This window comes from Pungitius pungitius, chromosome 20, assembly GCF_949316345.1.
Source record: "Pungitius pungitius chromosome 20, fPunPun2.1, whole genome shotgun sequence".
Lineage (NCBI taxonomy): Eukaryota > Metazoa > Chordata > Actinopteri > Perciformes > Gasterosteidae > Pungitius > Pungitius pungitius.
The window spans coordinates 11,550,904-11,564,380 of NC_084919.1; the positions used below are offsets into that span (position 1 = coordinate 11,550,904).

Genomic DNA, 13,477 nt, shown 5'->3' on the forward strand with positions numbered 1-13,477 from the left:
CTCCTCTTGACTAGGAAAATTACATTTTTATGCATCTCTTTCACAAATTTATTTTCTGAGCCTGGTTAGTTTACCCATTTGTACATCCAGCATGTTGCACTCTGCATAATGTACATTGAGCGCTAGAGGGCAAAACAAAGCATAGCAAAGCATAAACAAGGTGCAGTAGTAAAATGAGCTGGTTTATCTCCAGCCAGGCCCCCTCTGAGATTTGGCATATCTTTTGCTGAATTATAAAGTAACCAGCAGTTTCTGGTGGCACATATAAACAGTCACTCAATACTGACTGTTTTTTTATCGTTTCAATTCTAAGTGATTCACTCACAGAATGCTTAATTAAATAGGATTCACTTTCCTGTAAGCCACTAAAGACAGGCACATGTGTACTGGAAGGGCTGATGGAGGACTACAAATATATTAGATCCTTATATTGTTGCTTACGTGACTTACTATGTGACTCATTATTTTAACATGTGATTACTGTGGAGGGGGGCCATCCTTTTGTTGGCTTTGCACGCATTAAATATGTCATGGTTTTTATTGAACCCACTCCCTCCGTTGTAGAGTTTATTAGGAGCATGTGATTCATAACTGAGTCATAGCAGATGAAAAGTTTTTGGAGATATTTGTTGTCTAACTTTCCCATATCTTTGGTGAGAACATGAGCTAAGTCTGAGTCTTTGGACCAGTTGGTTCACTTCCTCTTGGCTTGCTGTGTTTCCAGTTGGGTAATACCTCCCGTTTTGTCAGGGTTGGCTTCATTTCCTGTTACTTGATCGTTAAAATACAGAGTGTTTGAGAAGAATAGGGTGCTGGCGTTGTCGAGGATTGGCCAGACACAATGAAGGCGATTTTTATCACTTCATCTTGCGCAAATTAATATCTCACAGTTTGAACAGTATTTCAAAATGCCGTTTTTGTTTTTGTTTTTCCTTGTAATGTTATGAAGAATATGTCTTTATTTCTAGCCTTATTGGTCCTGGCTGCAAACCCCTCCATTTGTAAAGGTAAGAAAACCTCTTAAATGTTTGTTCTGTCGGTCCTGTGATTAATGGGAGCTGATGGTTTTGGTTTCACAACATAATGTTCATTAAGCCTGACATGGGTTTACCACCACAAGTGTTGGAATTTAGCCAGAGACTCGTTGTCTTAAGTTGTCATGTCATTTAATTATTTTCATCTAATCAGTGTTCTATAGCATCATTATTATTGCTGTTATTGTGGAGTCTTAGAATAAAAAATGTACATTTATAATTTTACTCCATTAGATTTCCGAGGACAATTGTTTAATTTTTAATCTGTACTACATTTATTTGACAGCAGTACTTTGCAGATTCAAATTGGTTAAAATAAGCTGCTCCTTTGGTCCAAAACAAATGAACATACAACTGGGAAGTCAAACAAAATTCTGTCTGATGCCCGATAAAGCAGATGATTTGGGCACTTCTTTGCTTTTTGCGCTGTGATTAGTAAGAATCCTGCAATGCCAATCTTTACGTAAAGCAATCCGAAGTCCAATTCCTCCTTCAAATGGAGAGCTTTTCATCTGCAACCGTCTGTGAAGTAGGAAAGCAAAAGGGATGAGTCATGAGCTCATGAGTCATTGTTAGATTAAAAAATGATTGGTGAGCGTGTGGATTCAGAGAACTTTCTGCACTTTATTGTTTGATCGATATGTTTCTGATATCACAGGGAAAGCCCTTTAAGATGCAATCAAAAGCCAACCGATTGGTCGTGAAAATAATGAAATGAATGAAAAAAACTGGTGTGGCGCCGGAGAGAATTGTGTAACGCTACAGTATCTGGAAACAGAAAGACAAAGCACCTTTTCCACGAGCATGGGTCACCCTCAGCTTAGTTTGAGTCGTTCTTTTCCTCTTACGCTGTAACTGTATTCCTCAAAGGGTCAAACTGTTACGTTACTAATGCATTTGCATTCTTAAATATTGACATTACATTACCAATTCCCTGCAGGCCAGCACGAGAACACCTGCAATGTAGTCCTTAAAGATCAATACATCGAATGGGGATCCGATACCGACATAGTGTACCTGAGCTCATGTGTCCCTCCCAAAATCTTCTGGACACTGAACAACAGACGCGTGGAGGAAAGCCAGTGGAGATCCGTCAACTCCACCCACGCCGTCCTGTCACTGAGGAACTTCACCCATCAGAGCGCCATACTGGAGTGGCACAGTGCCGATACTCATCAAGTCCTCGGAGGCACCACCATCACGGCATACTGTAAGGATTGTTAGTTTTTGTTTTTTATACTTACTTGAAATGCCTGTTGGTGTTGGCGAAAACATTGAATGCAAAGCAATAACGTTGCTGATTTGCTTTTTTTTTTTTTTTCACAGCAAAACCCGGCAAAATATCATGTATTTTGTATCATAAAAATCAGTCGGACGAACTGTCGGTAAACCTCTTCAAATGCAGCTGGGAGGATCCGAACAAACCGTCAGCGCAAATACTCTACACTGTCCTGCTGTGGGTGTTTGTTCTCCTCATTTCATCAAAGAACTATTGCAGGGCCAATCATTTGTCTCATTGATTCGGGTACTTAACATCAAACGTGTGTCTTTCAGTTCCACCTCGTCCAACACGTCCCCGAGGGAGGTCTGCAGATCAAATTCTAAATACTGCATATGGACTAAATCCAGTAGAATAAGTCCACTTGATACGGTGACTATTACCGTGAGAGCTAAAGCTGCTGCCTGGGAAGCTGGCTCCGACCCACGTGCATTTTTCCCAGATCACATAAGTAAGTAACTTACTAAATATATTCATAAATGACGTCGTTTGCATTACAAAATGAAGCCGTCGTATCCATCTTCCTTCAGGGAAAATGATTCGTCCCAAATTAACCGTCACGCCGTTCCCCGATCACGTGTCGGTCCAGTGGCTCCGAGCAAGTTTCTCGAAAGAGTGTCACTGTGAAGTCAGTTACAGAAAGGTCTGTCCCTCTTTTACCTCCCTTCGTGCACCGTTTGAAGAATTCCTCACAATCTGACGTAAAAACACAAACATTCAATTACAGCGATCACAAATCAGAACACAAATTGGACCAAAGAGTATTGACCAGGAATAAGCAAAGTATTACGCAATATAACAGTAATAAATCTAGCAAACACACGGCCTGCAGTTCAAATCTAAATAACAGCAGTCCAAACAATGAGCTAATGGGAACTTAATGCATAATATTCTCATGTCAGTTAAACTGCAGCTACTTGTGAGCTGCGTCAGTGGGTTTTAGTACAGTAGCCCCATGACTAATTGATGCAATTTCTTTTCCAGGCTGTTGATGGAGGACGTCTTATAGAGGTCAGAGGGACGGACGTTTTTGGTTTAAGATCTTCCCGGGGTTGTCTAATGCAAATGACCTTCTGGGGGATTCTCAAACATGTTTAAACAGGGATCTTTCTTTTGTTCCCCAAGTTGAGGCCCAATACAGTTCCAGAGAGGAGTCACGGGAAGGTGCACATTGAAGAGTGGGATTCCTGCAGTAACTACACATTTTCAGTCCGCTGTGCTTTACACGAGGCCCCCTGGAGCGACTGGAGCGAGAAGAAGACCGTTTTGACCAAACTAAAAAGTAAACAACGTAAATAAATAAATAAATCTGTCTACTTTACACAAATAACGTTAAAATATCTCATTGTTTTCAGAGCTTCAGAACTGTGAAAGTCTAAAATATCTATACATTTAGAGTTGATCCATTAATAACTTGGAGATATCTGTCATTAAGGAAATCTTAACGTGCTTTATGTGTGGTTGTTTCACTTCACAGAGAAAGATGTCAAACCGCTCCTGTGGAGAAAGGTGTCTGAACCAACTGAGGGTGGAGTTAGAAAAGTCCATGCCATGTGGAAAGTAAGTAAGCCTTTAAAAATAACAGCTTTTCCCATTTCCAAACTCCCAATCAGCTCCACAGCCTGTATTTCCTTTTCATCGCTTGTGGATCTTCAAACTGCTTCTGCAGGAGTTTCCTTCAACATGCCGAGACACCTTCACCTCGATCAAAAAGGCTCCCAACAAGGAGGGGGCAGATCACGAGGAGGCCTCGTGTGCCACCTCAACTTGTGATGTTTATGTGAACCGAGATGCGCACAGAATAATACTCACACTCCTCCAAAATAAAACCCTGCTTGTGGAGGATTCTGTTTATGTCCCCGCCATTGGAGAGAGTGAGTTTTAAAGCTATTGATTTAGCTTTTTTTTTTTTTTAAATATCAGGCTTCATCCTCATGGAACGATTGCTTCGCCTTGATGCGTCTTTGTGATCTTGTGTGCTTGATCTCGGGCCCGCAGGCCTCCCTCGAGTCACCGACATCCGGACCTCCACGCGCGAAGGTGTCATCCTGGTCAGCTGGAAGGCTTCAACGGAGCCCGCCACTGGGTACATGATCGACTGGACGCACGGCGGAAATCAATACTATTGGGAGGAGAGCGGATGCACCAACGCAACGCTGTCCGGTAGGTTGGAGGACGGACGCGCTGTGGTTGCCACGTCCACCTGGCGTCATGCGTCGTCAACTCTTCTCCTTCGTCACAGGCCTCCTGGACAAGCAGCCGTACAACATCACAGTGACTCCCCTCTTTGCTGACCGGACGGGTCACGGCGCGCGAGCCCTTCAGATCTGCTCCGGGGAGGGAGGTGCGTGACTCAGGTCTGTGTCGCGGTTGTCACAACGGGGCTTCATGTATTCCGCGTCTGATTCCGAAAAACTGGGATCCCACAGATCCGGGAAATGTGGCAATCCAGGTTCAAGCCAAGGCCAAAAGTGCCCTGGTGAGCTGGACTGTGAGGCGCCGGGGGGCGTGCGGCGGCGCCGTCGTCAACTACACCGTCCGCTACGGCGCACAGAGGGGGCCGCGGCTCAGTGAGCACAACTCACGACTGGTTTGACGGTGACATGCTGGGTGAAGGTTTCCGCGACGACATGTTTGTCACGTCTTCTCTCCAGGTGTAACTGTAGATGGGAAAGAGCGGCTCATCTCCTTGAAAGACCTGCGCCCGGAAACGCAGTACAGCGTCCACGTGGAGGCCGCGGCGCTCACCGGAACCACCAAAAGCCGCGAGACGCTCTTTTACACCAAAAGGTTTGGTGAGTTTGGACCTTCAGCCTTGTCAGCTCGCTGTGTGTTGGGTCGTGGTTTTGGTAGCACAGGGCCACCGACCCACCAGTGGAAGTGTCACAATGTTTTAGCACGATGGCGTCACTGCTGTGCACCGTGAAGAAATTCCCGGCCCAGAGGGAAGTGTTCAAACGTGTTCACCCTTCTGGGGGTTGGATTACTTGTGCAAGTAAGAAAGAGCCTGCAGGCGATCGGTGTTTTCTTCTGTTGGAGAGTCTATGGCACAGACCCTGGCTTAGAAATAACAGAGTGATATTTGTTAGTAAATGAATTAATTTCAACGCACTGGGACGTTTGCTGCTGAACGCTGTGTCCTTTTGTACAACACGTTGGCCTTTTGGGAGGGAAAATGATCGGCGCCCATATACACAGGTTCTCTTCATCTATTTTGATGTTTTCCGTAGATCCGGAGCACGTCACAGCAGTCAGCGTCTCCGTAAGCGTCGCTGCTCTTCTCGTGTTGGCGCTCGGTTCGTGTGTTGCTGTTCTGTGAGTTTCAACCTTTTATTGTCACTGACAACTTTACGAAAAGAAAATACAGAAACTAAGCATCCTATATTTTAACCACACAAATTGTTTCCCGGGGCTGTCTTTGATATATTTTAGATGGAAGAAATTCAAGAGGAAGCCGGTGCCGAACCCGGCCCTCAGTTCTGTGGTGTTCTGGCCAGCAGCAAGTCATCAAGAGGTGAGCTCAGTGAGGAGAGGATTACAACCGTGTCAGAGTGGCTGAGTGAGTGAGACGCTTCAGTTCGTGATCATTTGTGAGATTTTGAAAGCTGCTATTTTGTGACATATTGCAGAAGAAGAAAAAATTGTGTTTATTTTACAAAATAATTAAATTGTTGCAGCTCTACTTCAAATGATTCCTCTCCACATGAAGATCTAAAGCGTTTAAATCTATAATCCAATATAAACCAGGTTGCTTGGGAAATACACAAAGTCAAAGTAAAGGGACAATCATCTATATTTATGACTGATTTGATTTAATATTTCTATTGTGTCTGTAATGTTTTCTTTCCATAACACAGTGGTGATGTTCAGCTATAATGTTCATCAGTACTGATGGCTATACACAAAGTAATTGCCACCAAAACACGTGTCTTTGAGGGCCGGTTAAAACAAGTGGACCTGCTCAGATGAAACACTGTCATCATGTCCACAGGGAACGTGTCCCTTGCAGCCATTCAGCAATCCTTCAGAGATCCCCTGTGACCGGGTCGACGCCGGAGAAGCTCTGTCGCCCCCGTCCACCTCCTCGCCCGCTGCCCGCTGCGACAGTGACGCAGGAGGTGAGCGGACGGAGGAATACGTCGACCCCCCCGCGCTACCAGCGCCAGGAGACCCCGTCAAGTCCACAGAGACGCGGCGCCCGTCTCCTCCGGACGATTCGACGGGCCCGCTGCTTCCGGAGAACAGCCCGTATCGAAGACAGAACTCCGTGGAAAGGTCCAGTAAACAATGTAAGCGTGTTTTAGTGAAACCGACGGTGACCGTTTATGTCACTTTGGACATGTTTGAACAAGGCCAGGATTGTTGAGGGGAATGAAAATCAAATCAAATCTCAACAATCCAAGAAATAAAGACAAGGTCAATAAGCTCCCAATAAAACAGACGTGTTGCAGCTTTAGTGCAAAGACTTCCACGGTGAAGGCAATGTGTCCACTGTGGAATAAAAGTAAACAGAAATGATTGTGCTCTTATGTCACACTCGATAACCCGGGTCAAAAAATGCTGTTCTTTGTGTAGATAGAGGTTTATTGTGCTATTGTCTATCATTTATGATGACAACATGTAACATTTATGGCTAAATAATGTGTGTATCGCAATCAATGAAAGGTTGTTTTTTTTCCCCAGAAGTGACATTTTTCACGCCATTATGTTTACCATTTAAAACTCTTATTTTTGATAACCGTTATTTTATAAAGCTTTTGGGGCACACTTTATGTTGCGGAAATGATTAAACAAATATGTATCCTACATGTACAGATTGTATAATATAACATTAAAAAGCACAGGTTTTTCCAGAGATACTTGGTTGATGTAAGTGAACGGTGAGAATATTAAGTTGTAAAATTCCTAATTGTTAAAATGACTGTAAACTGCTGGAATTACTCACTGTAATCTTACCTGTACAACTTGGCATCACATTTTAACATGACATAAGCTTTCCATGAGCCCAATTTAATAGCATTAATTGTTTCACAGCTAATTTTGAAATATGCATGATATAATAGTTGGTGAGGCACAAAAGGCTTCAGAACTGCATAAAAGATTTTTACAGATCTAATGCATTATCACACATTGAAAAAATGCTTATGTGCCACTGTATAAATTACAAACACACGTAATACATATTCACAAAGTAAATAACTCTGAACACTGGCTTTATTTGTATTTTAACATAACTGTTTTTTTTAATAAACCAAACTATGTACATTTTGCATTGGACAAGCTGTCTTGTTATTTACAGTTTTAATGTACTGCTTGTAAAAACATTGTTATTTTATAAATTTCTAATGGGTAAACAATTAAATCATATTAATAGAGTACTACTAGGATATAACAGTCATTGGCATACCAACCTATTAATTAATAGAATAGCATAATTTGCATGCTTTATGACAACAACTTGAAACTTGAAAATATTGGAAAGCAGGCAAAATATAAATTCATTTTCTGAGTACAGTTTACAAATGCATATATCTTTCTTTTTATGTATTTTCTTTTTTTTGTAGAAAGAAAACACAGGCAGGATCAATGAACAATCCCAAAAAGATGCTTTCGATTTTTGTGCTTTAGTGTGACTTCTCTTTTATGCCACCAGGTGGCAGTATGGCAAGTGATGTCGTTTGAACTACAGACATTAGCCAGTAGTAGAAGGCTTGTCGGGTGACTGGAGTGACGTTATGCTAGCTAATTGCTAACTATCTGGATTTCAGCAGAACAGACCGAAAATATGGCATTGTTTTGGGGATGCTAATCAGCCGCGAGTCGCGATAACCTATGTTTCGAGGAATTACCTGCCGGCCCGTCGTAGAGTTGACTGCAGGCGGGAACTTGTTGGATGATTCTCCTGATTTAGCACCTGAAGGGCCCTCAGTCCGCGGTGCTCGGGTGACCGACAACCGGGGATCACCTCCCCTTTGAGAGCGAGAGAGCTTCCTAGTTCTACCGATAATCAGCGACTTAGTGCACTAAAGCCTCTTCTGAACATGTCCCAGACCGGACCCCCTCCACGATGGCGGAACTGTCCCAGAAGAGGACAACCTGTAGCAGGTGAGAAGAGATGACACAAGTATAGATTAAGCAGTATCGTGTACGTAGTGCTACCGCTACAAGCTACGCAAGTATGTGCAATTTCGTCGCACAACACACGCTCTGCCGTTTTCTGACCCCATAAGCAGCTTTTTTGAATTTTTAAACGTCCTGATATTAAAAGCTGCACTACACCAGTAGTTTCTCTCCAGTTTGAATGGCAAGGCTAGCATCACAGTGGCGTCGGCCAGCAATGTGCTCCAAATAAATACCCTTTTTTAAAATTCAAATTGAGGGCTAGTTGTTATGAACCGAAAGATGCCGAGCCAACTCGATCACTCTGACGCACTACAGACGCTGAGACCTCGTTTACGTTATTGACACGTTGTTCCCGTTGTAGCGAGACCAAAACTTATTTAGCCACATATTTTAAATGGAGTTTGGTTTGACCCGATTTTCCGGCGCGCTTTGTTTCGCTAACGTGACACCAGTGGCTGACGGCCGACCGATGCCCATCCCCTTTCCAAAACACCAGTGATTTGGTCTTCAAATGATAAAACCTGACTCAAATCTGAACAAAAAAAAAAAAAAAAGAATTCGTGGGTTTTGCTTCGCCCGTTGTGTATTTCTCACGAGGAATCGTGGTTCAGAAAACAGCCGCTAGGTCGGCTAGCTTAGCTGTCGAAGCATCACGTGTCAAAACAAACATGGGCCATGTGTAACCACATGTGTAGCAACAAGTCTACTCTGACTGATCTCCACTCAACGTGGCCTCTAAAGTCAATGCGGTGGTTTGGAAAGTGAGACACCCAATCACATGTCACATTATCACATGTTGTATTACAGCCATTGTAGTGTGGTGCTGAGGACTACCGCTTCATTGTCTGTGTGGTTTTTCCTCACAGGTAAATTCCTGCCAATGAAAACAATGTTGGGTCCCAGATACGATGACCAAGTTCAAGAGGAGAACAGGTTTCACCCGAGCATGCTGTTTAACTATTTAAAAAGTCTAAAAGTAAGTGACTCCGTGAAGACAGATGTTCAGATTGACAATTTTAATTGAAAAAAAACCCCTCATCTCATTATGTCTTTTCTTTGTTGTCGTCTTTTCTTCAGGTGAAAATGGGTTTGCTGGTGGATTTGACAAATACTACGCGTTTCTATGAGCGCAACGATATTGAAAAAGTCGGCATAAAATACATGAAGCTACCGTGTAAAGGGTACGAGTAAATTCACTGTCATAATAATGTTGAATATAGTTTTTTTTCAAACCCAGCCATGACATAAACTCAGTGTGAGTTGTGGTTTATTGAGTGGTTATTAAAACTAGTGTCATTGTCTTTCTTTTAGCCACGGAGAATGCCCTTCAAAAGAGACGACTGAAAAGTTCATCAGGCTCTGTGAACACTTCATCGAGAAAAACCCTGAAGAATTGATAGGTAAGGACACCGCAAAAGAGGAAATTAAATGTTCAGTTCCCCATGCTGTAATAAGTCACGCTGCATCAGGTTGTTGAAATTCTTTGTTGCATAAGGGACGTTAGCATGATGTCAGAAATGAAAGTACAACTTCATCTTACGTCTTTGAAACACTCCTATTTATTATAGACGTAGATTTTATGATGAATATTAAGTAATACACAGTTCAGTGCTCAATCATTTATTTGATTTCCTTACAGGTCAAATAGTGAAAATCTGTATTGTTAATGTATTGTCTGTGTTTTTAATTCATAAAGATTATTTTAATGTGACTGAAATTCCGAAAACTTCCACTAACGAAATTATTCCCACGAACAGACTAAAGTGTAATTTACATATTCTGCAGTTTATAGAGAAAACATTATATCCCAATAATAAACAAGGAATTTAAAGAAGTCTTGTCCAAATAAGGTGTATTACGGAATAGGCAGGTAATAACAGTTTTATGTTGTCCTTTATCCACTTTCTTACTCACTTATTTCGCTGCTGTTTTCTTCTCTTAAAGGGTAATTTTCAAATTTCAGAAAAAGTAATTTAGAAATTCCTACAGTCTAAGACAATGAGTTTGCAAAGGCTGATGAAACTGAGTGCATCCTGGACAACATTCTATTGAAATGTTCAGAAATCTTGTTTCAAACTTCCCTTGGCTTTGGAAATAACATCTTAAAAAAAGTTGTGTTCCTATTTAATTAATGATTATTGGTTAAATAATTTCAGGTTAATTAAAACAGACTAAGATTTAGAAGAAACTATTTTAGGCATTATTCCTGCAATAGTAATACAATGATGACTGATAACTGCTGTCAGTTGCATCGACTCCTGTGTCCAGCAGAGGGCAGCCTTACTCTGTGTTGCAAATGGACAGGTGGCGTATTTTCATATGATCACATTTTTAAACATCAGGCAGCTCCCCGATGCATCCAGTCTTGTGCTGATGGGCACAGAGTAGCTCCATCTATTCGGTGTGGGAGTATCACCTCCTCGCCCCCCGTGAACACTGTGTAGGTGATTCTAAGGTGAAAGAACATCCGTTGGCACCGAGTCTAAACCTTGACGAAGTACAATCCGTTCAAAAGGAAGCGCTATGTAGACTTCATGGAAGCACTGCCGTAAGGGATGCTTATACATCACTTATAAGTATGTTGACCGCTATCAGGAAATCAATTATGTGATGCGCATTGATTCTTCACACATATCGGTCAGATAGCCACTATCTGCACTTTCATTTCATTCCATATCTATGGTACACTAGTGAGCCCATTTAACCGGAGTCAAAGTATGCATGAGCATGCACAGAAACAAGATGTTTGGTAAACGCAATCCCCGTCCTCCAACAAACACGAGCAGCAGGTTGTTTTTTTTCTTCCACTGACTCTTATTTTGAACTGAACAAAAATCTCAGAATTTTGTCACACACATTTTGTTTATTTCTCTCCGCCTTGGGAACAATATAAGTGTTTTGTTTTTTTTGTCCTTGAAGGAGTTCATTGCACGCACGGCTTCAACCGGACGGGCTTTCTGATGTGTGCTTACCTGGTGGAGAAGATGGACTGGAGGTAAGAGATGACCTGTTTTTAATTACCTCCGCCCCCATCCCCCTTCCAACACACACACACACACACACACACACAAGCTTCTAGCTTGATCTTCGCCATCGGTCTCATTCTCTAGCTCATAATCCCGTCCTCCTCCCTGTAGTTTCTTCACGTGTGACGGCATGAGAAGCTGCAGTGTCAGTTCAAATCAACACATGCTTCACAAAGAAAGTGTCTGGTTGTCAGTGGCCGCGATGTTAAATAATTGACAGCAGCTGGTGAAGGGTGGGTGAGGATGTGTCTTCAGTCAGGGGTGGAGCTGCAGTCTGAGGAGGCTGAATCCTGTCGACAAATGGGCTGAATAAAACCCTCCCAGGCTCCCTGCATGCTGTGTGATGAATATTCAGGGAGCGTTTACGGTGTAATGTGTTGCAACATCATTTTACTATACAATGATCGGCCCTGGGGCAATGATGTTTTAGGATATGGCTAGTTGTTGAAAAAACAAAAAAAACGGCCCTGATCATAAGGTCATGCTTCTAAAGATTATTTTTAACATAGAAAGGAATGGTTGAATATCATGATTACCTTGGGCCCAAGGGAAAGCCTTAAAGGACGTCTTTCATCTCACCCACCCAAATCCCCCCCCCCCCCCCCAAAAAAAATAGACAAGCAGCAACTACATTGATTAAGCAATTTAATTATTATGTAATTAATTGTTCAAGCAAAAATTGCTCAGTGAACCTATTTCAGTTTTGCCAATGAGGATTGGGTGTTTTTCTCAGAATAATCCCCAAGACAAATCCTCCAATTTCAGACCTTGAAATTGTTTTCTGTTTCGAATTTTAGAAAAATGACTTGAATGAGGAATTTTAAATCACAAAAGCTGCTATATTTGCTCTTGCTGCTTATGTCAAGACACGTTCCCGATGAGAAATTTGGTAAAGACGGAACATAACAAATATATATATACACACATATATACACTTTAAAGCATACAGCTTTTAAATCAATATCCTGTTTGCATTTCCTCCCTCTTATCAGCATCGAGGCAGCTGTGGCCGCCTTCACCCAGGCCCGGGCCCCGGGGATCTACAAGGGAGAGTACCTCAAAGAGCTTTTCCGTCGCTACGGCGACGAGGAGGACGCGCCCCCCGCTCCCGAGCTCCCCGAGTGGTGCTTCGACGACGACGACGGCGGCGGGGAGGTGGACGACGACGGCCACTCCGTTGGCCAGGAGTCGGGCCCCAGCTCCTCCGGGTCACTGGCCGGCAAACGGAAGAGAGAGAAGATAAAAGTGGTAAGACTTCCGGGGAGCTGCAGGAAACGAGCCCCATGCGCCCCATGCGCCCCGTGCAGGGCGACGCAAGGGCTGCGGGGAGGCTCTACTTCTAGGTAACACGGCGCTGGCGTTTGTTCGGGTTTGGAAGCGACGCCCGACTAACTTTGGGAAGGTTACCGCTAAAATTTCATCTGTCAATGTGAAGCCATTGGAAATCAGTGTTTTCTTAATGTTTTTTTGCACTTGCTCAAACGCTGATCTAATGGGGAAGTTGCACAGCGGACGGTTTCAGAGGCGAAAGCTGCGGCACCAATATCCTAATTTAGTTTTTTTTTTTTTTGGAGAAGCTGTGATTAGTGAATGTTTGGCACTAGTGCTTAAAAAAATTACTGACAAAATAAACACATTATGAAAACACTTCATGTAGTTTACTCAGTTGAATTAGTTCACTCTTGTTTGGCTAATTGTTTAATTGACTAATCGTTGCAGGGCTTCCCGCCTCCGGTCTAGACATGCTGTTCCATGTGGTGGTTTCAAGTAAAGCTCATCGCTGTGTAAGCCCCATCGTTACCAAGGCTTGATCACTGCTGCTGACTCTGCATACCATTTTATTTTTTCTCGATTGTTTTGTGTAATATCTTAAACTACAACCTCCTTCTCAAAAGAAAGGTGGCAGATAAGAGTTATATGACCACGATGGGGCCACTTTGAGTGACACGTTCTATCATACCACATCTGTTTGTGTTCTAATTGGCCTATGTTATCACATTCTACCAGTTGTCAAA

At 42.7% G+C, this 13,477-nt stretch overlaps 2 protein-coding genes across 3 annotated transcripts in view; both read left to right on the forward strand.

Moving 5' to 3' along the window:
- Positions 1 to 643: 643 nt before the first annotated feature.
- On the forward strand, positions 644 to 7,762 carry LOC119194738 (interleukin-31 receptor subunit alpha-like). Its single transcript, XM_037449078.2, has 16 exons — positions 644 to 1,007; positions 1,975 to 2,244; positions 2,361 to 2,490; positions 2,589 to 2,764; positions 2,844 to 2,956; positions 3,298 to 3,324; positions 3,439 to 3,595; positions 3,791 to 3,873; positions 3,983 to 4,187; positions 4,312 to 4,476; positions 4,556 to 4,657; positions 4,743 to 4,883; positions 4,968 to 5,108; positions 5,544 to 5,628; positions 5,746 to 5,827; positions 6,305 to 7,762. The coding sequence occupies exons 1-16, from the start codon at positions 944 to 946 to the stop codon at positions 6,677 to 6,679; spliced, it is 2,316 nt and encodes a 771-aa protein (XP_037304975.2). The 5' UTR covers positions 644 to 943; the 3' UTR covers positions 6,680 to 7,762.
- A 267-nt stretch (positions 7,763 to 8,029) lies between these two features.
- rngtt (RNA guanylyltransferase and 5'-phosphatase) overlaps positions 8,030 to 13,477 on the forward strand; it is a 54,197-nt gene continuing 48,749 nt past the window's right edge. For both annotated transcript variants that reach the window (XM_037449099.2, XM_037449098.2), the window contains exons 1-6: positions 8,030 to 8,418; positions 9,303 to 9,412; positions 9,514 to 9,617; positions 9,748 to 9,836; positions 11,356 to 11,431; positions 12,455 to 12,710. In XM_037449099.2, the coding sequence (XP_037304996.1) occupies positions 8,355 to 8,418; positions 9,303 to 9,412; positions 9,514 to 9,617; positions 9,748 to 9,836; positions 11,356 to 11,431; positions 12,455 to 12,710 (699 nt within the window). In that variant the 5' untranslated portion in view covers positions 8,030 to 8,354. The remainder of the gene's footprint in view (positions 8,419 to 9,302; positions 9,413 to 9,513; positions 9,618 to 9,747; positions 9,837 to 11,355; positions 11,432 to 12,454; positions 12,711 to 13,477) is intronic.

Bases quoted from the DNA above. Each gene is read 5' to 3' on its own strand.
- LOC119194738 (XM_037449078.2), top strand. From the start codon at position 944: ATGAAGAATATGTCTTTATTTCTAGCCTTATTGGTCCTGGCTGCAAAC. The intron at 2,957-3,297 runs GTCTGTCCCTCT...TTTCTTTTCCAG, and splicing joins GTGAAGTCAGTTACAGAAAG to GCTGTTGATGGAGGACGTCT. The intron at 5,828-6,304 runs GTGAGCTCAGTG...TCATGTCCACAG, and splicing joins CAGCAGCAAGTCATCAAGAG to GGAACGTGTCCCTTGCAGCC.